At 36.5% G+C, this 22,149-nt stretch overlaps 1 protein-coding gene across 2 annotated transcripts in view; it reads left to right on the forward strand.

Moving 5' to 3' along the window:
• The window catches only part of IPO11 (importin 11), a 217,835-nt gene that overhangs the window by 110,468 nt on the left and 85,218 nt on the right, over positions 1-22,149 (forward strand). For both annotated transcript variants that reach the window (XM_003265977.4, XM_030799092.1), the window contains exons 20-23: positions 344-457; positions 11,153-11,268; positions 15,716-15,792; positions 21,676-21,755. In XM_003265977.4, coding sequence (XP_003266025.1) covers positions 344-457; positions 11,153-11,268; positions 15,716-15,792; positions 21,676-21,755 — 387 coding nt within the window. The remainder of the gene's footprint in view (positions 1-343; positions 458-11,152; positions 11,269-15,715; positions 15,793-21,675; positions 21,756-22,149) is intronic.

Here is a 22,149-nt window from a genome sequence, read left to right on the forward strand (position 1 = left end):
TAAAAACAATAGTATAATTTCCAATTTGGTAAGCTGTTTTACTGAAAAAGAAGCAAGATATAACAGCATTTTCTGTTAACCTCTGAAGAATTTTTTTTATATTCATAAATTTTGTTTCATTCAGTGCATTTGATATTTGTTTCAAATTATTTAAAAATATTTACTATAGAGCCCTGGGCTTTTATGTAATGTCTAATTTTATTTCTTAAGGGTATAAGCTTAATACATTACATCTAATAAATATGTGCTGCCTGGGACTTAATAGTGCTCTCATTGTTTTTCAAAGTAAATTGCCTTCTTTACTAATAAAATTTTGTTGTTTCCTCTACTTATATTGTAACAGATACGACCATATGTGGGATGTTTGGTACAATATTTGCCCCTCCTTTGGAAGCAGAGTGAAGAACACAATATGTTGAGATGTGCTATTTTGACAACACTTATTCATCTTGTTCAGGTAAGTCACTTCTCCACAGAGCTTTTTTAGTTCAGTGGTTTTTTTAAAAAATTCTTTTAAACATTTAAAAATTGTTTTTATGTGATTTATGTTAATGGTAGTGAAAAACTTCACGTATCTTTTATTTTTTTTTTCCATGTGTGATCTAAACAGATTTAAAAACAACTTTTGCATGCTTATTTTGGACATTTTTTTGAGGATGTGAAAAATATTATTCACTTTTAAAGAAGATGTCGTCTCCAGTGATGATAGACTCATGGTTCATGCAGTCCATGGCACCATGCGTGCAGTTTCCTTGGTGGTTGGGGCTTTTCTGCTTAAGCATACTTTATGTTTTCACTCTTTTTTCTTGATTTAAAATAAAAAAAATTCCCTATTATAACTTGGTAAGGCAGGAAACCAGGTGAGTTGCTTTTGAGGGGAGACAAGTGAATTGGATTTCATACATTTTGACGTTTGAGGTGTTGGGATGTGGTAGCAGGTAGAGAGGAACCTGAAACTTAGAGCTGGACTATAGTTCTTACTTGAACTGTTACAGTGAATCGTAGTCTGGTAAGAGTATGGATAGGGAAGAGCTCAAGGCCGTGAGTTAGAATATATGTGTGGGGATGCTCAAGTGAGTTTACTGACTTCACCCACAAATTTGAGAAATTTTCCAGTGGGGGAGAAATCAGAAGTACCCCCTAAATTCAGAAGTACTGCTCTAAAGCTTTCTAAAATTAGTTTAGAAAAAACCAGAAACTTTTCTCAGAAGCTTTGATACTTTTTTGAACATGAACTCATTCTTTCCATAAATGCTTTCTTTTTTTTTTTCCTTTTTGAGACGGAGTCTCACTCTGTCACCCAGGCTGGAGCACAGTGGCGCGATCTTGGCTCACTGCAACCTCCGTCTCCTGGGTTCAAGCAAGTCTCCTGTCTCAGCCTCCCAAGTAGCTGGGATTACAGGTGCACGCCACCGTGACTGGCTAATTTTTTTTTTTTTTTTTTTTTGAGACAGAGTCTTGCTCTGTCACCCAGGCTGCAGTGCAGTGGCGCGATCTCGGCTCACTGCAAGCTCTGCCTCCCGGGTTCACACCATTCTCCTGCCTCAGCCTCCGGAGTAGCTGGGACTACAGGTGCCCGCCACCACGTCCGGCTAATTTTTGGTATTTTTAGTAGAGACGGGGTTTCACCGTGTTAGTCAGGATGGTCTCGATCTCCTGACCTCGTGATCTGCCCGCCTTGGCCTCCCAAAGTGCTGGGATTACAGGCGTGAGCCACCGTGCCCGGCCTGCCTGGCTAATTTTTGTATTTTTAGTAGAGACGATGTTTTACCATGTTGGCCAGGCTGGTCTCAAACTCCTGACCTCAAGTGATCCGCCCACCTTAGACTCCCAAAGTGCTAGGATTACAGGCGTGAGTGTGCCACCATGCCCAGCCCCTCTATAAATGGTTATGGATGACTTTTAGTTACAGATTCCTGTTTAAGGCATTTTCAGATAAATAGTAATGCAAAATATTTTTAATGTACATTTCCCTGCTTTCTTTTTTTTACTGTGGTAAAATACACATAACAATATTTACCGTTTTAACCAATTTTAAGCGTACAGTGTAGTGTATGAATGTATTAAATACATTCATAATGTTCAACTGTCACTACCATCCATCTCTGTAACTCTTTTTATCTTGTAAAACTGAAGCTGTATCATTAAACAATAACTCTGCAGCTCCATCACTAAAGCACTTAAAAAAAAAAATAAGTGGCCCAGAATCTCTTCCTGTCTACCTTTTAATGCTTATGATTACCTTATAAGGATTATGTCTGTTTTATAGAAGAGGATAAAGACTAAGAGAAGGTTACTGACTAGCTTGTGAATGCATTTATAAGTAATAGAACAATGAACGACCCCAGACATTTTGTATTATAGCAGCATCTTTGCCAAATGTTTTTTTGCTTTTGTTTTTGTTTTTTGAGATGGAGTTTCGCTCTTGTTGCCCAGGCTGGCGTGCAATGGTGCAATCTTGGCTCACCGCAACCTCCACCTCCCGGGTTCAAGCAATTCTGCCTCATCCTCCAGAGTAGCTGGGATTACAGGCATGCTCCACCATGCCTGGCTAATTTTTGTATTTTTAGTAGAGATGGGGTTTCTCCATGTTGGTCAGGCTGGTGTTGAACTGCCGACCTCAGGTGATCTGCTTGCCTTGGCCTCCCAAAGTGCTGGGATTACAGGCGTGAGCCACTGCTCCCGGCCTCCAAAATGTATTTTTAACCTCAACTTGGGAGTTTTGTGAGAGACGTGTGACAAAACACCAGCTTTTATGTCTCCTCAGGCGGTGTTACTTCAAGTAGTCTCAGGAAGTCAGAGTAACTCTTGTGGAATGTTAGGCCTTTTTTCTTTAATCGTGACATTTAAGTACCCTGTGTATTTGTACAGGCGAAGAGTGCAAGGTTCAACCAAGTAGTATTCTACCCTTCTTGGAGAAAGCATATAACATAATACCAAAATTGAGACTGTTGCTTAAAATACATTTTTCAGCCGTTTGGGAAGATTATACTAAAGTTTATTGGTTGGCCAGGCACTGTGGCTCACACCTGTAATCCCAGCATTTTGGGAGGCTGAAGTGGGCGATCAGTTGAGGTCAGGAGTTCGAGACCAGCCTGGCCAGCATGGTGAAACCCTGTGCCTACTAAAAAAAAAAAAAAAAAAATTTGGCCAGGCGCAGTGACTCACGCCTGTAATCCTAGCACTTTGGGAGGCCGAGGCGGGTGGGTCACAAGGTCAGGAGATTGAGACCATCCTGGCCAACATGGTGAAACCCCATCTCTAGTAAAAGTACAAAACTTAACCAGGTGTGGTGGCACATGCCTGTAGTCCCAGCTACTCTGGAGGCTGAGGCAGGAGAATCGCTTGAACCCAAGAGGTGGAGGCTGCAGTGAGCTGAGATCGTGCCACTGTACTCCAGCCTGGGTGACATAGCGAGACTCCGTCTCAAAAAAAAAAAAAAAAGCCCCCAAATTAATTGGGTGTGGTGGTGCACACTTGTAGTCCCAGCTATTTGGGAGGGCGAGGTAGGAGAATTGCTTGAACCCGGGAGGCGGAGGTTGCAGTGAGCCGAGATCACGCCACTGCACTCTGGCCTGGGTAACAGAGTGTCTCAAAAATAATAAAAAAAGTTTACTGGTAAATTTCCTTTCTTGCAAAATACTGCTATCTTCTGGCTTTTGACACATAACAGATATTAGTGTAAGTTTCTGTTTGTTTTTGTTTTTGTTTTTTTAAACCTGGAAATCCAGATTATGGTAATCTTTGAAGAGGGTGGTCACTGGGTGAAAATAAACTTTCTAGTCTGCATAGTTGAACTTAGAGGAAGTAGGTATTCATTCATACACTTAATGTTTATTGAGAACCTGCAATGTGCAATACAGGGTAATAGGCACTGGGCTACAGAACAGAAATGAATAAAATGGGATCTTTGTGTAGGTGACCGTCTAGGGAAATACTGAATAAGTGTGTTAATTGCCCTTTTAGCAATTAAGAACATACTGCTGTTGGGGGTACATGGCCAATTCCCTGTGTCACATGGTGGGTGAGGTGGGGCACATTAGGGAAGGCCTCCTAACAGAGGTGTTACTCAAATTTTGGTGTTGTTAAATAGTGTTGTTAAATAACACAAGAAGTGTTATTTAGATGGTGGTTTAGCAATGAGAGTGGTAAAGGTGTTTTAGACATATGAACCGGCATGTGTAAAACTACCTAAGCATTAGGGAATGCAGTACATTTTATTTTTTTTAAGGTTTATATATTGATCAGTTTTAATGTTGATAGATAAAGGAGTTAGTTCTTAAAGATTTTTCAGATGAAAAGTATCAGTACCCTGCTCCTCCTCCTCATTTCCTTTTTGGTGGAGGAATTCACTGTCAACTCTTACAGCCAGATCATAGGTTTCTCAGTCTTTCTCACTCTAACATATTGTTTATTACTGATTTAACCATTGTAGGCATTACTTCTTGACTTCCCTGCATAGAAGATGAAAATGTAATTCTTTTGTACCCGTGTCCTTCCTATTCCACCATCCTCCCAGTATACTTGATTGTATAAAGACTATTGAAGGCATATATCATTATGTCATGATTAATTTTATTTCTTATACATAGTGTTTCCAACCTCCACCCTTGTATTAATAATTTTATTTGCTTAATATACTGAGAAAGTACCATAAACTTGGTGGCTTAAAACAATATGCATTTATTAGCTCATAGTTCTGTAAGTCAGAAACCTGGGCATGCCATGTCTGAATTCTCTGATTAGAGTTTAATGGACTGAAATTGAGGTGACTGCCAGAATAAGTTCTTCGCTGGAGGCTTTGGGGAAGAATCCGTTTCCATACTCATTCAGCTCATTGGCAGAATTTAGTTAGTTGATTTGTAGGACTAAGGTCCCAGTTTACTTGCTAGCCGTCATCTAGGGTCCCCTCTTGTTCCCAAGTCCAGCCACATTCTTTGACACATAGCCCCTTTCATGTTCAAAGTCAGTAGTGGGGAAATTCTCAAATGTCAGATCCCTTGAGGGTTTTAATCTGTGACCTCCCCTTATGCCACTAGCTAGAAAATACTCTCTTTTAAAGGGCTCTTTAAGAGTAGGTCAGGCCCACCTGGTTAATCTTCCTATCTAAGGTCAGTTGATTTGGGACTTTAATTACATCTGTAAATTATTTCTTCACAGTAGTACCTAGATTAGTGTTTGAATAACTAGGGAATGGTGTGTGTACAGTAGTGGCCAAGAACCTAAGTGATCATCATAGATTTCTGCTTAGTACACTTAGTTGTCTATGCAGTTGAACCTATTCTTTTCACTTGTTATCTACACATTTCCTCAGTGATGTTTTGTTACTTTCATCATCTTGAAGAGATACGACAGATTCTTTGTTTTTTTTTTTTACACTTTAAGTTCTAGGGTACATGTGTACAACGTGCAGATTTGTTACATATGTATACATGTGCCATGTTGGTGTGCTGCACCCATTAACTCATCATTTACATTAGGTATATCTCCTAATGCTATCCTTCCCCACTCCCCCCACCCCATGACAGGTCCCGGTGTGTGATGTTCCCCACCCTGTGTCCAAGTGTTCTCATTGTTCATTTCCCACCTATGAGTGAGAACATGTGGTGTTTGGTTTTCTGTCCTTGCGATAGTTTGCTGAGAATGATGGTTTCCAGCTTCATCCATGTCCCTACAAAGGATGGCTGCATAGTATTACATAGTGTATATGTGCCACCTTTTCTTAATCCAGTCTATCATTGATGGACATTTGGGTTGGTTCCAAGTCTTTGCTATTGTGAATAGTGCCACAATAAACATACATGTGAGTGTGTCTTTATAGCAGCATGATTTATAATCCTTTGGGTATATACCCAGTAATGGGATGGCTGGGCCAAATGGTATTTCTAGTTCTAGATCCTTGAGGAATCGCCACACTGTCTTCTACAATGGTTGAACTAGTTTACAGTCCCACCAACAGTGTAAAAGTGTTCCTATTTCTCCACATCCTCTCCAGCACCTGTTATTTCTTGACTTTAATAATCACCATTCTAACTGGTGTGAGATGGGAGATACGACAGATTCTTATGTGCTCTAGTTTGGACTGGTTTTACTTAGGCTTTTGCACAGCTGTTGTAACTGGATTTTCTTTCACTGCTTATCCTTTCTGTGGGATGTTTGTTTTCTGTGCATCATGTCATATCTTTTCTTGTTTCAAATTCTTTTTCTGATGGCAGCCATGAATGGCAGTAGCATTTTGCAAAAATACATAGGAGGTAAATTTTTTATTTTGAGATACTGCATGTGCGAAAATGTCTTCATTCTAGTTTCAAATTGATTAGTAGTTTGGCTGGTATAAAAGTCTAGGTTTCTCCCTCAAAATTTTGGAGACTTTTTTTTTCTTTGTCATAAGACTTCCAAAATTGCTCTGGGGACCCTGGAGCCATTCTAATTCTTGATTCTTGAGTGTATTACCCCTCCTTCCCTTTTCTGGCAACTTGTATGATCATCTCTGTGTTCCTATTTTCAGTTTCATGATATGAGTGTCTTTTCATCTCACTGTTCTGGACACTTGGTGGACATTTCAAGCTGGAAACTCATGTTCTTGAATGCTAGATGACTCCATTGTATTTTATTTCTTCCTCTTCGTATTTTTCTTTTCTTACTTTCTGAACTTTTTGTTACTTACATGATAGATATTCTGAACCAGTCATCTGATTTTCTTTGTTTCCTTCCTGCCTTTTTTTCTCTTTGTCCTTCTACTTTCTAGGGAATTTTCTTAATTTTATCTTTCAGCCTTTTTATTGAGTTTTTCTTTTCTGGTGACATGTTTTAATGCCTATGGGTTCTTTTGTGTTTTCCTGAATAATTCTTTTGTACAACATTTTGTTTTTGTTTTATGAATGCAAGTGTTTTCTTTAATGCAGTGTTTTAATTACCAAAGATATTAATGATATATTTTTCCAAGCTTTCATCTCTGCCTGATCTCTGTTTCTTTTAAGTTGCTGTTTTCTATTTAGTTAGTTGTTTTGTCTTCTGTTTTTCATAGCAAACATTTTAGTCATATCTGTTGATCCTCGGTTGCCTTCTGTTATTTACTTATTTACTTTCTATTATGAAAAAATTTGAAGCGTACACAAAAAAGGAAGAAGAGTGTGATGAATCCTGAAGCATCACCCAACTTCAAGATCAGCATTTTGTCTCTATAAATTTAGGAGTGGACACTAAAAAGCTGAGTGGAAGGATTGTGTGTGTGTGTGTGTGTGTGTGTGGTGTGGTGGGGAGGCTTGCTGATTGTGGTGGTTTTTTTTTTTGAGACAGGATCTCACTCTGTTGCTCAGGCTGGAGTGCAGTGGTGCAATCTCGGCTCACTGCAACCTCTACCTCCAGAGTTCAAGTGATCCTCCTGCCTCAGCCTCCCTAGTAGCTGGGACTACAGGCATGCGCCAACATGCCCGGCTGATTTTTGTATATTTAGTGGAGACAGTGTTTCATCATGTTGGCCAGGCTAGTCTCAAACTCTTGACCTCAGCTGATCTGCCCGCCTTGACCTCCCAAAGTGCTGGGATGACAGGCATGAGCCACTGCTCCCGGCCATAATTGTGTGTTTTTCTTTTAGGATGGTCTGGTTGGGTTTTGTAGGAGAATGTTTTTGGGTTAATTTTTTAAGGTCTTTCCTCAGTGAAGGACCCCTCAGTCTCCTACCTGTTACGTGCTGATGTAATCTTCCTGTTTTGTGTCATATCCCTGTTCTTGATTACCTGGTATCTCCCTGTCTTGAAACCATCTGTTTTATCTTAGCAGAAAATAAATAGCTGGTTTTATTCTGGTTCAGAGGAGGGCCAGTTGTTTCTCTGCTTATATATCTGGATGAGATCTTGGCATCAGACTGCTTTCTAAACATTTTCTAGAAGTCCTCTTATTATTAATACTTCCTTTTCACTGTCCTCCGATCCTCTGTCCCCCAAATGCAGGCATGCATGTGCACACGCACTTATGCACACACACACCCCTCTCAAAATACCTGTTGCCATTAGTTCCTCAGTCTTTTTTCTGTAGTGTAAATCAGGTAGTTTGTCTTTTCCTGCTCCCCTGCTGGACTTTAGTTTTGGTTTCTTAGTTGGCTAAATCAGTTAGCACTTGTCTTTCTTCCCAGCTTCCAAAGTGAATTACTTTTATCTCTTCTTATGCTGTCTTTGTATTTCTGTTTTTAGTTCTTTTAAAAAAAAACATCCCCTTGTATCCTTTTAGTTGGCTTTAGGAAAGAACAGCAGTAAATGCATGTACTGAAACTGTTCATCTGTTAGCTTTCTCCAGATGTTAACATAGTGATTTCTAACACTGTGCATTATCTGGTATAGCAGGAACATAGAGTACAGAGCTTGTGTAGGGGGAACTGGTCAGGAAGGCTAAGCGAACATCTCTTGAAGGTCCGAGGAAGAAGAAACGTTAACGATTTTTATTTTAGAAAAGTAGTCAGGGCACCACTGAGGACAGTAGTTTGGAAGTGGGTAAAACTAAGGTCAAATAGACTAATTAGGAGACTGTTAATCAGAAAAAAGATGAGAACCTGAATTATGGAGAGAAGGGGAAAGATTTGAAAAATATTTAGGAGATATTTCTTCTTCTTTGAAGAAGAACCAGGAGGTAGTCATGATATAATTTATCACTAGGTAGATAGTGATTCATGTCACTTGAGTTAGGAAATACAGGAAGAAGAACTGTGTTTTAGGAAGACAGTGAGTTGGTTCAGTATTAGAGGTTGAGATAACCTTCTGGCTGATAATGTGCTGTAGTTAGTTGATTGTCTGGAGTTCAGAGAGTTGTTACAGATATGATAGATTTGCATAGCATCAGTGTGTTCATGGGACATGAGAAGAGAGCCAAGGATACTACCCTGAGAATGGTCAGTATTTGGAGGTTGCTATTTTTTTTTTTAAACTTTTTTTTTGTGGAAAAAATTATAGATTCACAGGACGTTTCAAAGATTGTATAGAAAAATCCCATGTGTCCTTCACCCAATTTCTCCTTACATCTTATGTAATTATAGTAGAATGTTAATTCTCCCCTTTAATTATTCCTGGTAGTTTTCTTATTTTAATAACTGATGAATTTATTTTTGAACTTTCAGAGTATTGTAGGCAATGTCTTGTAGTTACTGTGGGCCCAAAGGGTGCTTACATTTACTTAAAGCTGCATATCAGGGATTGGACACATTCTTTAGCCACGAGAATTATAAGGTATTGAATCTCTTTAAGTGTTAAGACAGTGTGTTACATAGTATAGTAGAATTAATATTCTACTATAATTACGTAAGATGTAAGGAGAAATTGGGTGAAGGATACGTGGGATTTCTCTATACAATCTTTGAAAGCAGTGTGTTTAGCAATTGCTTACTTTAGTTTTGCTAATGCTAGCATATTTTGAATATTGGAATACACATTTAAGTAGGTAGATAAATTTTCCAAGGAAATTTTAAGTCTACTTGATAATCAAAATGAACTTCACTGTTTTTTTTCTTAATATTCTTTCTTTTTTGTTTCATGAAAGATTGAGCTATGGAGAGTGAAATTGAAGTGAGTTTGAAGGCCCAATGTTTACTACTCTGTTAAATGATGGCATTTTCATAATTCTCTTCCTTTGGAAAACTCCTTAATAAAGTCTTCCAACTTGTTTTTCATTATTAAAAGGGCCAAAATTATATTTAACATAAGTTCTGGAGATTTAATATACAGTGCAGTGACTGTAGTTAAAAAATAATGTATTGTACACTGGAGAATTGCAGATAAAATCCCAACAATTGAACTTAGTAGTATGGGTCATCAAAAGGGGAATACATACATACTGTGTGGCATTGTAATTTGCTTTGAATTATATTGACGTTTGAATTACTTCTTAGGTGAGGAGGTATTTCGTAATTTATTTGGTTTCCTTTTTGTGTTCCTCAAATTATAGATATTATTATGTTTTACAGATTGACTTTTGACCCCTTTTGTTTTCTTCCAAAATACCTACTGTGTAGTACATTGAATCAACCTCCGTAAGACAGTAATTCAGCAAACTAGAATTTTAGATCAAAACTTTTCTTCTTCCATCTTTGTGTTCTTAATTCATTAAAAATATTATCAAAAATTCTTAAATATGCTGAAAAGATAACAAAAACTCCTTTGCCCTCATCCCAACATCATCCTTTTTCCTTTCCCATATCTAAGAAGCATTAACAGTTTTTTCTGTTTGATTCCAGAAACATTTTTGTGTATACCATATACAGATATCTAGATATTTAAAAAAAATATTTGACATGTGGAATTGTTATACACACTTCTGCACCTTTTAAAAAGAATTTGTTTGAAAATTTAAAATTCTGTGTCAAATCCTCCCATCCTTTGTGTGTGTGTGTGTGTGTGTGTGTGTGTGGTGAGGAGGTCGACAGATTCTCGCTCTGTCATGTAGGTTGGAGTGCAGTGGTGGGATCATAGCTCACTGACTGCAGCCTTGAATTCTAGGGCTCCAGCGATCCTCCTGCCTCAGTCTCCTGAGTAGCTGGGACTACAAGCAGGCACTACCGTGCTTGGCTAACTTTTAAATGTTTTTCAAGAACAGAGTCTTGCCATGTTGCCCAGGCTGGTCACCAACTCCTGGCCCCAAGCAGTCCTCCTGCCTTGGCCTCCCAATGAGTTAGGATGATAGGCATGAGCCATGGCGTTCAGCCCCTAAAGTCTTTTTAAACGGCTTTTCAATATTCTTGAATCTGTTCCATAATTCAGTTACTTTACTGTTGAACATTTAGGGTGGGTTCATTTTAGATTAATTATTTAGGTGAAAGCATCTATAGAATTTAAAATACCAATGTTAATATGTCATCTGTAGTGACAGGGAGAGGAAAATAGATATTTCTTATATGTGCAATCTCTTAAAATGAACAGATGTATGTAGCCTTGACATATATATTTTTTTAACTGCCAGTAGGCAATCGAATAGTATTTTTCAATTTTTCCTTTCCAATTACAAACAGAACTAACTTTGTTTTACTATTACTTGTGATTAGGACCTTCCTAAAAATATGATTCATTTTTTTAATTGGTTTTAGGGCTTTTTATATGATAGGTAATTTTTTGGTGGGGGATGGGACATTAGAGTGTCTTATTATAAGTTTTATTTATACTTCCCATAGGGATTAGGAGCAGACAGCAAGAACCTGTACCCTTTCCTGCTCCCAGTTATTCAACTGAGTACAGATGTTTCCCAGCCTCCACATGTTTATCTTCTGGAAGATGGTTTAGAATTATGGTAAGAGGAAAAACTTAATACCATGGATCTTATTTTATTCGTGACCTTCCCTACTCTCATGCCAATAAAGTTAAGGTCATGTAATAGGGCTTTAAAAACAAAAAATGTAAACTTTGTTTCTTCAGACTGGGGCATATATCTCCTTTTTTTGGCAGCTGTCACTCAGTGTAGGATTATAGTAGACAAAGTTAAAGGGGGACGTTTCAATAGGAATTCAGCTGCATTTCATGTTTTGGAATTTGTCATGTAATATGGGGTCATGGTAACTTTTCCAAAAAGTTACTGACTTAAAATTTCCAGTCTGTTAAATGAGATGTTTGGGGGATATTGAGGTCCTCTTACTACTTAACCAAGTATTGAGATATTATACCTCAGCTCCAAAGGCTAATGCGACTTACAGTCTTAACTTACTGTTCTACTGAGTAAATTAGTAGTATGCGTTATTAAGAGGTTAAAAAAAATCCCCTGCTTCTGTGGCAGCTCAGTGCTACAAAGGCTTATTGACTGCCCACCGTGTGTAAGCAACTGTGCTAGGAAATCCTTTTGCTTTATTAAGCTCACTTTACTGTTGGCAACAGTTTTCTCCGGAGACAATCTTTCAATAATACATGAAAAGTTTCAAAATCACATTATGTAAATTGATAGTGCAGTTAAAGAAAGCAAATCATAGAAACCAACCATAAAAGAAATGAACATTTGTTTCTCTTCATCCCTCTCTCCCTCCCTTTGGAACTGTTTTTGTTAGATGTCTAGAATTTAACAGTTTTGGTTCTTAGAAATTACCTTTGGTGCAAATTATAAATAATGATCTTTATCAGAATATGAGGTGAATGACTTTAAAACTTTACTAGATAGATACTTACTAATTTGTGGTTTGCGTTCCTCAGAAAGCTGTTGTTCGAACTTAAATCGCATGTATATGGTTTGGTTGTAAGTTAGCCTGTTGTTGAAATATTTTATATTCAAACATTTATATTTGTATAAGGATGGATTACTTTAGATCAGAGGTTGGCAAACTTGTACTAGACAGGACCAGATATTAAATATTTTAGGCTTTCTAAGTCATACAGTCTTTGATGCAACTATTCGACTCTGCTGTCAGTGTCAGAACAGTCATAGACAATACACAAGTAGGTATGGCTGTGCGCCAATGAAACATCATTTATAGAAATAAGTACGTGGGTGGATTTAGCTCATGAGCTGTAGTTTGCCAACCTCTGCCCTAGATTGTAAGATAAAATATTAATTCCTGGCATATAAATAATTTTTTGTAAACATGTAGATACTATATGATGTTGAATGTTAGAAAAAATCCAATATTAGAGAGATTAGACTCAGAGTTAACAGTATTACTGACAATATATTAATGTGTTATGAAACGTGTAGATATTTTCAAGGGATTACATTAAAAAGTAATAATAAAAATGCACTGCTCTGTTAATGGTAATGTTTTTTCCTAGCCTTTAGTTACATGCTAATGAAAATAAATTATTAGAAAATTTTTTTGATTACCTAATTTGTTAATAGTTGAGTTTCTTTAAAGAGAGTACATCCTTCTTCATGAATTTTTCTTGATGGGTTAGAGTTTATATTTGAAATCAGGCAAACGTAAGTGCCAAACCCAGTTATACTACTGCATTATATATGTAATTTTAGTAAGTTAATCATCTTTGGTGAACCACAGTTTTCTTATCTTTAAAATGAAGAATAATTCCTACCCTTACATGGTTGTTGTGAATATGAGATAATGTTTGCTGAAGTGATTGGCACTTTGGATATGGCATTCAATGCCTGAGGATAATTAAAGATTGCCTAGGAAGAGAAGGACAGATAGAGAACATTCTGCCCCGGGCAGAGTTCTAATGAACTTGTAACATTTTGAGGACACGAGGAGCCATCTACAAAGACGGAGAAGAGCTACTTACTTATATAGTAGGAAAACCAAGCCAAGAGAGGAGAATGTTTCCTAAAAGAGTAGAGAGTGGTCAACTTTGTCAGATGTTGCTGATTTTCCTGGTAAGATTAGTATAGAGATGTGAATTTGGCCACATGAAGATGATAGGAGGGTTTTCACCAGAGTGGTAAGAACAGAAATTAGAATTAGAATAGACTGAAGAATGAAGTGAAGGTAAGTCCGTACAGACTATGCACACTGATAACTTGTTTGAGAGCTTTTACTATTAAGAGGAGCATAGACATGGGGCAACAGCTGGGTAGTGTGGGAAATGTGAAGATCTAGAGGAATGGGTGAGGCCGGATTGAGAGAGTGGGATAAGTGAAGGAGGCAAAAAGGGGTGAGAGTCAGAGCTCAAGTGGAGGGGTTGAATTTTGGTAGCAGCTGGGATACTTCATCCATTTTAACTGGAGGCAGAGGTGGTTTTCCAGATTTTGTAGTGGAATGAGATAGGGAGGTGTTCCATCCAGTAGCTTCTATTTTCTCAACAAAATATGAAGCATTGTCTTTAGTGGGGTGTAATGGGCTGGATTAGGAGTGTGCACAAGATATGAGAGGTCTGTAGGTGAGAGAAGATATAAAGTAGTTAGAGAATGGGAATTTGAATTTATTAGGGATAAAACCAGTACACCAGTTGATGTTTGGGCTCACGAATATAGAGTGAAACTCTCAGACTGATTATGTGATTTATCTCCCACTGTGGCTTTTTATTTTCCTCTTGATCCATCTCACTAGAGATTTGTCAGTTACTAGTCTTTTCAAAAACAACCTTTGGTTTGGTTCTCTTTGTTGTATATCTGTTTCCTATTTATTAATATCTGTTCTTATGTTTATTATCTTATTCTGCTTGCTTTAGATTTATGGGCTTGTTGTCATTTGATCTCCATTCTAAGAAAATCAGCTCATCAACTTTTAGCCTTTCTTCTATCTTAATATAAGCATTTAATACAATAAATTATTTTTAAACAGAATTTGAACAAAAGACCTTGTATAGTTTTTTTTTGTTTGTAAGAAAATTGGATGAGGTAGTAATTAATACGGGTAAGCAGGCAGCAGTATCAGCTATATCTTATTAAATGTAATATGATCATTTAAAAAACAAAACAAATTTGATTGCTTTTTGCCATTTACTCAAAAGATCATATCTTTCTCTTAAGAAAAAAACCTTTCTTTTAAAAGAAACTTGATTTCCTAGGATAAACTTTACTTGGTGGGGAATTCCACTATTAATGCATATTATAAACATTTTTCTAATATTTTATCTAATTTTATTTTTTCTTCTATTAATGATTTGGATCTATGATCTACATTTTGTGATTCTTTTTGATTTTATATCAGTGCTATGTTTAACAATTTAAAAATTGTTTTCATTGCACTGGAATGATTTTTGTGATATATAACAATCTATTCTTTGTATGTTCGAACAGTTAAGAAAAAGAACTGGAAATAGACCCATGGTGGGGGCCAGGGGTTCTTTACAGTTTTGATAGCATCATCAGGTTATTCCTTAGTTTTTAGTTTTTATAGCCAATATTAGATTTTGAATAGGCTTTCCCCTCCTTTCCTTGCTGCTGTTTTGACAGTCAAAACAATCCTTGTTTTGAGGGTTGGGGGATGTGAACAGATAGACCAACCACACAGTTCTGTGATAACCCACCATGGATGTGTATTATGTCATGGATTGTGGTCAGATTAGTTTGTAATTGGCCTTTGTTGCGCTAAACCTTCCATGTATACGTATTATATTATGGATTGTTTCATAACTGCTAATGCAGTCAGATTGGCTTGTAATGGCCTTTGTTGTACTAAGTTCATATTTATTAAGCATTTAGCATAAGTTTTACTAATTTATTAGCCTAGTTTCCCATCGAAGAACACATCAATTACATGTGGCAGAGGAACATATCAAGAAAATCAGAACAACAAAATAACTTTTTTAACTGTTTGACCAATCCGTAATAGTTATGGTTTTGGTTTATTGTTATAATTTCATTATTATGGATACTTTAGTATATACAGTTGTGTCTATCAACAGGGGATTGGTTCCAGGACTACCACATATACCAAAATTCATGCATACTAAAGTCCCGCAGTCAGCCCTGCAGAACCTGTGTATATGTGTATGTGAAAAGTCAGTCCTCCATGTACTTTGGTTTTGCATCTTGTGAATACTGTATGTATTTTTAACCTTGGATTTGTTTGAAAAAGTCTGGGTGTAAGTGGACCCACTCAATGTAAAGCCATGTTGTGCAAGGGTCAACTGTAGTTACTTTCTTTACTACCTTTGCTATGTATGTAGAAATATTATATAATTTGCAGACAGGTTTTTATTTTGAGGCATTTGTTTAATTCTTTCTTAGATAATTTTTATAACTTACTGATTATACACTTACCTTTCTTCATTTAAGTGAGACCTTTTAAAATATTTAAGTCATATGTTAATGGCTTTAATGGGCATGGAAAGTGGTTTAATCATCTGTTTTTCCTTCCTAGGTTAGTAACTTTGGAAAACAGTCCATGTATTACACCAGAGTTGCTTCGTATATTTCAGAATATGTCACCACTTCTTGGTATGTGTTAAAGCATAAACTTACTAATGTTTTTTAACGTAACCATAATTTGGAGGCATTGAAACAAATTTTATATATATAAGTTCAACTTTGAGTTTAGATTCAGGGGATATATGTATAGGTTTGTTACATGGATATAGTGCATGATGTTGAGGTTTGGGGTACAGTTGATTCTGTCATCCATTTAGTGAACATAGTACCAAATAGTTTTTCAACCTTTGAGTTCCTCCCTCTGTCCTCTAGTAGTCTGCAGTGTCTATTTTTGCCATGATTATGTCCATGAGTACTCAGTGTTTAGCTTCCATTTATAAATGAGAACATACATACCTTCCATTTTTATTTAATCCCTGATATTGACAAATAAGTCTGTTGGTGTTGTTTGTTTTGTTTTGAGACAAGGTCTTGCTCTGTTGCCCAGGCTGGAGTGCAGTGGTATGACCACAGCTTACTGCAGCTTCGAACTGCTGGACTGAAGCAACTCCTCTAGCTTCCTGAGTAGCTAGAGCTACAGGCACACACCACCACATCTGGCTATTTTTTTCTTTTTTGGAGATGGAGTTTCACTCTTGTTGCACTGGCTGAAGTGTAATGGCGTGATCTCAGCTTGTGGCAACCTCCACCTCCCAGGTTCAAACTATTCTTGTGCCTCAGCCTCCTGAGTAGCTAGGATTACAGGTGTGCACCACCACACCCAGCTAATTTTTATATTTTAGTAGAGACGGGGTTTCACCGTGTTGGCCAGGCTGGTCTCGAACTCCTGACCTCGTGATCTGCCTGCCTTGGCCTCCCAAAGCGCTGGGATTATTAGAGGCAAAAAATGTCCCTGAGGTATAATGAATGACACACTGGGAAAATAGACTAACTCTTTGAAAATACCAGCAAATGTGGACTAAAAACAATTGTAACTGATTAAAAAATCATTTTCTCACCTTATTTGTTGGATGACCATGGTGGTTAGATAATGTGATTAGTTCTTCACATTTTCTCCTAAATTTTTTGTTACTCTTTTCAAATAACAGTCAAGGTAACCATTTGTTTTCCAATAAAGAGCCATTTGCTGTTTGTTATCTAGAGTCCCCATAAAAGGAAAAACTTACCAAAGATGAAGTCAGTGGCAATAGGTGTTGATCTACTAGAAAAAGAGAATAGGGTTCTTTGGTGAAGGCCTTTTTAGTTCTGTTCTACCTAACTTGGAGACTACATACCACGCTACTTTAGGCAATCCACAGACTTATTTATATTTGACCTAGGATTAGACACCTCAGCCAGCCCCTTTACCAACTTTGTCATGAACAACATTCAGCTGCTTCCACATTATGTGTGATTTCACACATTGGTCTCATTTCACTCTGTTTTCCACCTCAAATTCAGCATGCTTAGTCTCCACAAGGTTCAGTTCCCTAAGAGTGATGGGAGAGGGACTGGTAACCAAGAAGAAGAGATTTAGATAGAAAGCATATGACTTACTTTACTATAACTGTATGACACTATTTTTAGTGTAGCTTTAGGTAAGTGCTCTAGTGTAGTGGTTTTTTTTGTTGTTGGTGGTAGTTTGTTTGTTTGTTTTGAGACAGTCTTGCTCTGTCACCCAGACTGGAGTTCAGTGGCTCGATCTCAGCTCAGTGCAACCTCCGCCTCCCAGATTCAAGCAATTCTCGTGCCTCAGCCTCCCGAGTAGCTGGGACTACAGGCATGTGCCACCATGCCCAGCTAATTTTTGTATTTTTAGTAGTGATGGGGTTTCACCATGTTGCCCAGGCTGCTCTCAAACTCCTGGCCTAATGTGATCCACCTGCCTCGGCATCCCAACGTGCTGGGATTACAGGCTTGAGCCACCATGCCCAGCCTGTAGTGTAGTTTTAACGATAGAAATCTTTGTAGTTGATGCATATTTCTTACCAAATCAATAAAGACTTTTCTGTGTTTGGAATAATGCCTGGCACATAGTAAGCATTATCTAATGTTTTACTAGTATATTTAGTACTATTACTGCCACTATTAACATTACTCCCATTTTAAAATTATCCTACTATTGAATGGCTCTTCAGGATTTGTTACTTTACTGAATCAAGAACTAATGAAATTTCAACCTTTTGATAATGGATATTCAATGTAAACTTTTGTAATTTTTAAAGATTTAAAAACTTCTATTTTATAAAGTTTCAGTGAATATAGGTGATGTGGATTCTATTATTTGTTTTCTACTTTTATTGTTCAAACAAAAAAGATAAACATAATTTGTTTTATGCATTGTGGTATCTGTATTTACATCAATAATGAAGAAATTCTATTTACAAATTACATTTGTTCATGTTTATTTGTACATCTTGACCTCAGTATTACCTTTATTTTTGTTTGAGTTTGACATACAGCTTTTTGCATGTATATTCTTTCTTTTTTTTTTTTTTTTTTTTTTTTTTTTTTTTTTTTTTTTTTTTTTTTTTTTGGAGATGGAGTTTCACTCTTGTTGCCCAGGCTGGAGTGCAGTGGTGCAATCTTGGCTCACTGCAACCTCCATCTCCCTGGTTCAAGAGATTCTCCTGCCTCAGCCTCCCGAGTAACTGGGATTACAGGCATGTGCCACCACCCCGGCTAATTTTTTTGTATTTTTAATAGAGACGGGGTTTCTTCATGTTAGTCAGGCTGGTCTTGAACTCCCGACCTCAGGTGATCCACCCACCTCAGCCTCCCAAAGTGTTGGGATTACAGGCGTGAGCCACCACACCTGGCCGTACATTCTTTCATAAAAGTTTAAAAATTTATTTTTAAATACACCCAGAATATTTAATCTTTTAAGAGTATAAACCAAAATGAATACTGTTTTTGTATCAGTTAAATTCTCTTACTAGAACAATACTTTTAAACTATCTATTTAATGAGTATGATAGGTATTATATTTTTCTAAGCAGAAATTAAGCCACTGGGCTAGTTGCAGTGGCTCATGCCTGTAATCAGGTAGATTGCTTGAGGGCAGGAGTTTGAGACCAGCCTGGGCAACATAGCAAGACCCCATGCCTACAAGAAATAAAAGTTAGCCGGCCTTGGTGGCCTGTGCTTGTGATTCTAGCTGCTCAGGAGGCTGAAGCTAGAGGATCAAGGCTGCAGTGGCTGCAGTGAGCTGTTAGTCTGCTTGTGCATTTCAGCTTGGGCAACAGAACAAGATGCTTTCTCTTTAAAAAAAAGAAAGAAAGAAAGCCACCGGCAGAAAGTTTCCTGCTTTAAAACATATAAAGCCAACATTATAGAACACTTTAAGATGTTTAAGTTAATGGTTTTTTAGGATGCGTTAATTAAGTATGAATATATTCAAGGCTAAGATTCATTTTATGTCCTTTTCCCTATGTGTAAATAGAATCTGATAAATTTTAAGCAGAACCAGAGGCTGTAACTGGAAGTAATTATATTAATTTAGTTCTAATGGCTTTTTTTCTTTAAATCTATGTTATGGTGTTAATTTACTTAGTATTCTCATTACTTAAAAGATCAACGTGTGACGGGCTCTTGTCCTAGTTATTGCGAATGCAACACTAATGTTCCTTTAACTGTGAAATTTTTCAGCTGGTAACTTTCTATCAAATTTGGAAAGGATGAAGTAGATTTCTCTATATTCTTTATAACATAATTTAATAATTAACTCCCTGTCCTCCTTACAGAAATTTAAAGGAACATATATGTAAAATACAAATTAAATATAGGAGCAAAATTATAAATAAAAGCAAATAGGAGTAGATTATAAAATAAAGTCACACTAAAGATATGAATCATATATGCACAGTGCATAACTAAATACTTTGATAGGTTATATACAGGTTTACCTTGGAGCTCTGTAGAAGTCTGTGAAAAGAAAAACCTAGTCACTTAAATCAGGGATTTTTAGTCTTGGCTCTGTTGACATTTGAGTCAGGTAATTCTTTGTTGTGAGGGACTTTCCTTTGCATTGAAGGATGTTTAATAGTATTTTCAGCTTCTACCTGCTTGATGATGGTGATGACAAAAATGTTTCTAGACATTCCCAAATGTCCTGTAGGGGACAAAATTGCCCCTGACTGCGAACCATAGACATAAATTACTCAGTATCTGAAAGTAAATGCATAACTATTTCATGATTGAAGTATAACTTCTTGGTATTAGGACTAGAAAATTTTTCTTTAGAGTCTCACTAGGAACTTGTGGATGTAATGAACAGTGTCCAGTACCTTAAAACAGATAAGTTTCTTAATTTTAGGGCTATGTATAATATTAATATTTATTTATTTATTTGATGATGATAACATGCCCAAGAAAATTTTGTCAGTGCCATCCTGGGCATAGCAGAGGCATGGAAAGCAGTGTGAAGTGACCTAATTTGTATAGAACGATCCAGGAATAGTTTTTAAATATCTGTAGGAAGAGACGGGCTCTTTTCTTTTTATATCAAGTCTTCTTAAATGTTGGTTTTTTTTTTAACATTGATTTTGATAAAATTATACTTGGCAATGATTTCAAAATTATATTCCCTGATACGCCTGGAATGAAGCCATTCTCAGTTCTCTCTTAAATATAGATCCTTGGCCCTACTTTTCATGGCGATGGCCAGTCTGCTGTTCATTATTAGTCCACAAAAAAAGTATGCACAAGTCCAGGCTTTCTCCTTGAGGAGAAAAGAATAATGTGAATTTTTCATAATGATAGCTTTATCTAATATAAAGGCCCCCTTTATCCTGAGATTTTTATCTTCTGTTGTAAAAAGATACTGAGATGACAGCTTTTGGTTTTTTTATGTCTTTTAGATTAGTAACTAGTAATGAGTTTATCATTTCCTGTCCCCTTCTCATCCTCATTTTTTAAAACTGTCAAATCCTAAAGTTTAGGAACTAATGCCTTCAAAGACATTTTGAGACAGGGTAGGATTGTCATTCTTTTGTGAAAATAAATGGAAAATTCACATCTGAATAGAATGTCTTCTTTCTTTTATTAAGATATGATAGATAAGAACACAGGGGCTAATCTTTTGCCAGAAATTGAGAAAAAACAATTTGTCTTATTTTGAGTGAATATAATTTCTAAAATACTTGCAGCAAAGAATGGCAGGTTTTAGGCATCGATGATATTTTGGGTTCATATTTTAATCTGTATAATTTTACACATACAGCCTGTATTCCTTTGTATTATTATTTTAAGCGGTGAAACATGTAAAATAGCAGTGTCAACTTTTGATCATATTCAGTTTTAACAAATAGTTTCTACTCTGCACTTGCAAAGGAATAGCTAAAAACGATATCCTTTTCTGATAAAAGCTGAAAGATTGAAAATATCGAAACATAATTTTTTTGGAGTGTGATCAGGACTCTGTTGAGAAGTAATATTGCATATTTAGTGCAAGTGCAGTAACACTCAGTAAATGTTCACTGAGTGAACCCATTTAAGCAGATGTCAAAATATGATGGTAAAATGATTCAGTTTCATGTAGTATGCCATGCTAGCAGTAAAAATTTATTTTGAAATGAAAGGTTGGGTCAAATGGTTAGGTAGTTTTTTTTTCTGAAAGGAAAATATATGGGGAGCTTGGCTTTTTTCTGAATGTTTCACCCAGTGAAAAGCAAATGAGGTAGCATTAAGTTTTGGGTTGATACCAGTATTCATTCATTCATTCATTCATTCATTGAGACAGGGTCTCACTCTTTTGCCCACCCTAGAGTGCAGTGGCATGATCATTGGTGCCTGTACCCTTTAAGTCCTAGTGATGCCAGTTTTTAGATATCTATAGATACTAGTAGTCTCAATAGTGCTCAGAAGAGGTTTCTAGAATATGCAAATTAGTTTTAAATAACAATGAATCACTTCATTTAAACTAATTTTGAGCAGTGAATTAATTTGGTTTTTTGTTTGACATTGTTTTGGCAGAACTAAGTTCAGAAAATCTTAGAACTTGCTTTAAGATCATCAATGGTTATATCTTTTTATCATCAACAGAATTTTTACAGGTATGTTGGAGTAGTTTTGCATTATATGAAATTATATAATTATTATTTTGATTATTATTTGAAATCAGGGGGTGCCTTTTCAAAATTTCAAGATTGGTCTGTTATTTTAAGACAGAAGAACATTGACTGTGAGCATTTCCCATTGCAGGGCAGATGTGCTGCATGCAGTTCCTTTCTTAATGCAGAAAATGTGCTATGTCAACAAATTTTTTTTATATTCCTATAAAAATCAATGTATCAATAATCTATATTTTTATTTGGCATAATCTTTTTTCTTTAACTTTTCCTAAGTGTTCTGATTGAAATTTGATATGCTTAGACCATTCGTGTATAATTCTCAAGTATATTATAATGAATCCCAAATGAAATTTTATGCCTTTTTGATATTACAGAT

This window comes from Nomascus leucogenys, chromosome 18 (genome assembly GCF_006542625.1).
Source record: "Nomascus leucogenys isolate Asia chromosome 18, Asia_NLE_v1, whole genome shotgun sequence".
Classification (NCBI taxonomy): domain Eukaryota; kingdom Metazoa; phylum Chordata; class Mammalia; order Primates; family Hylobatidae; genus Nomascus; species Nomascus leucogenys.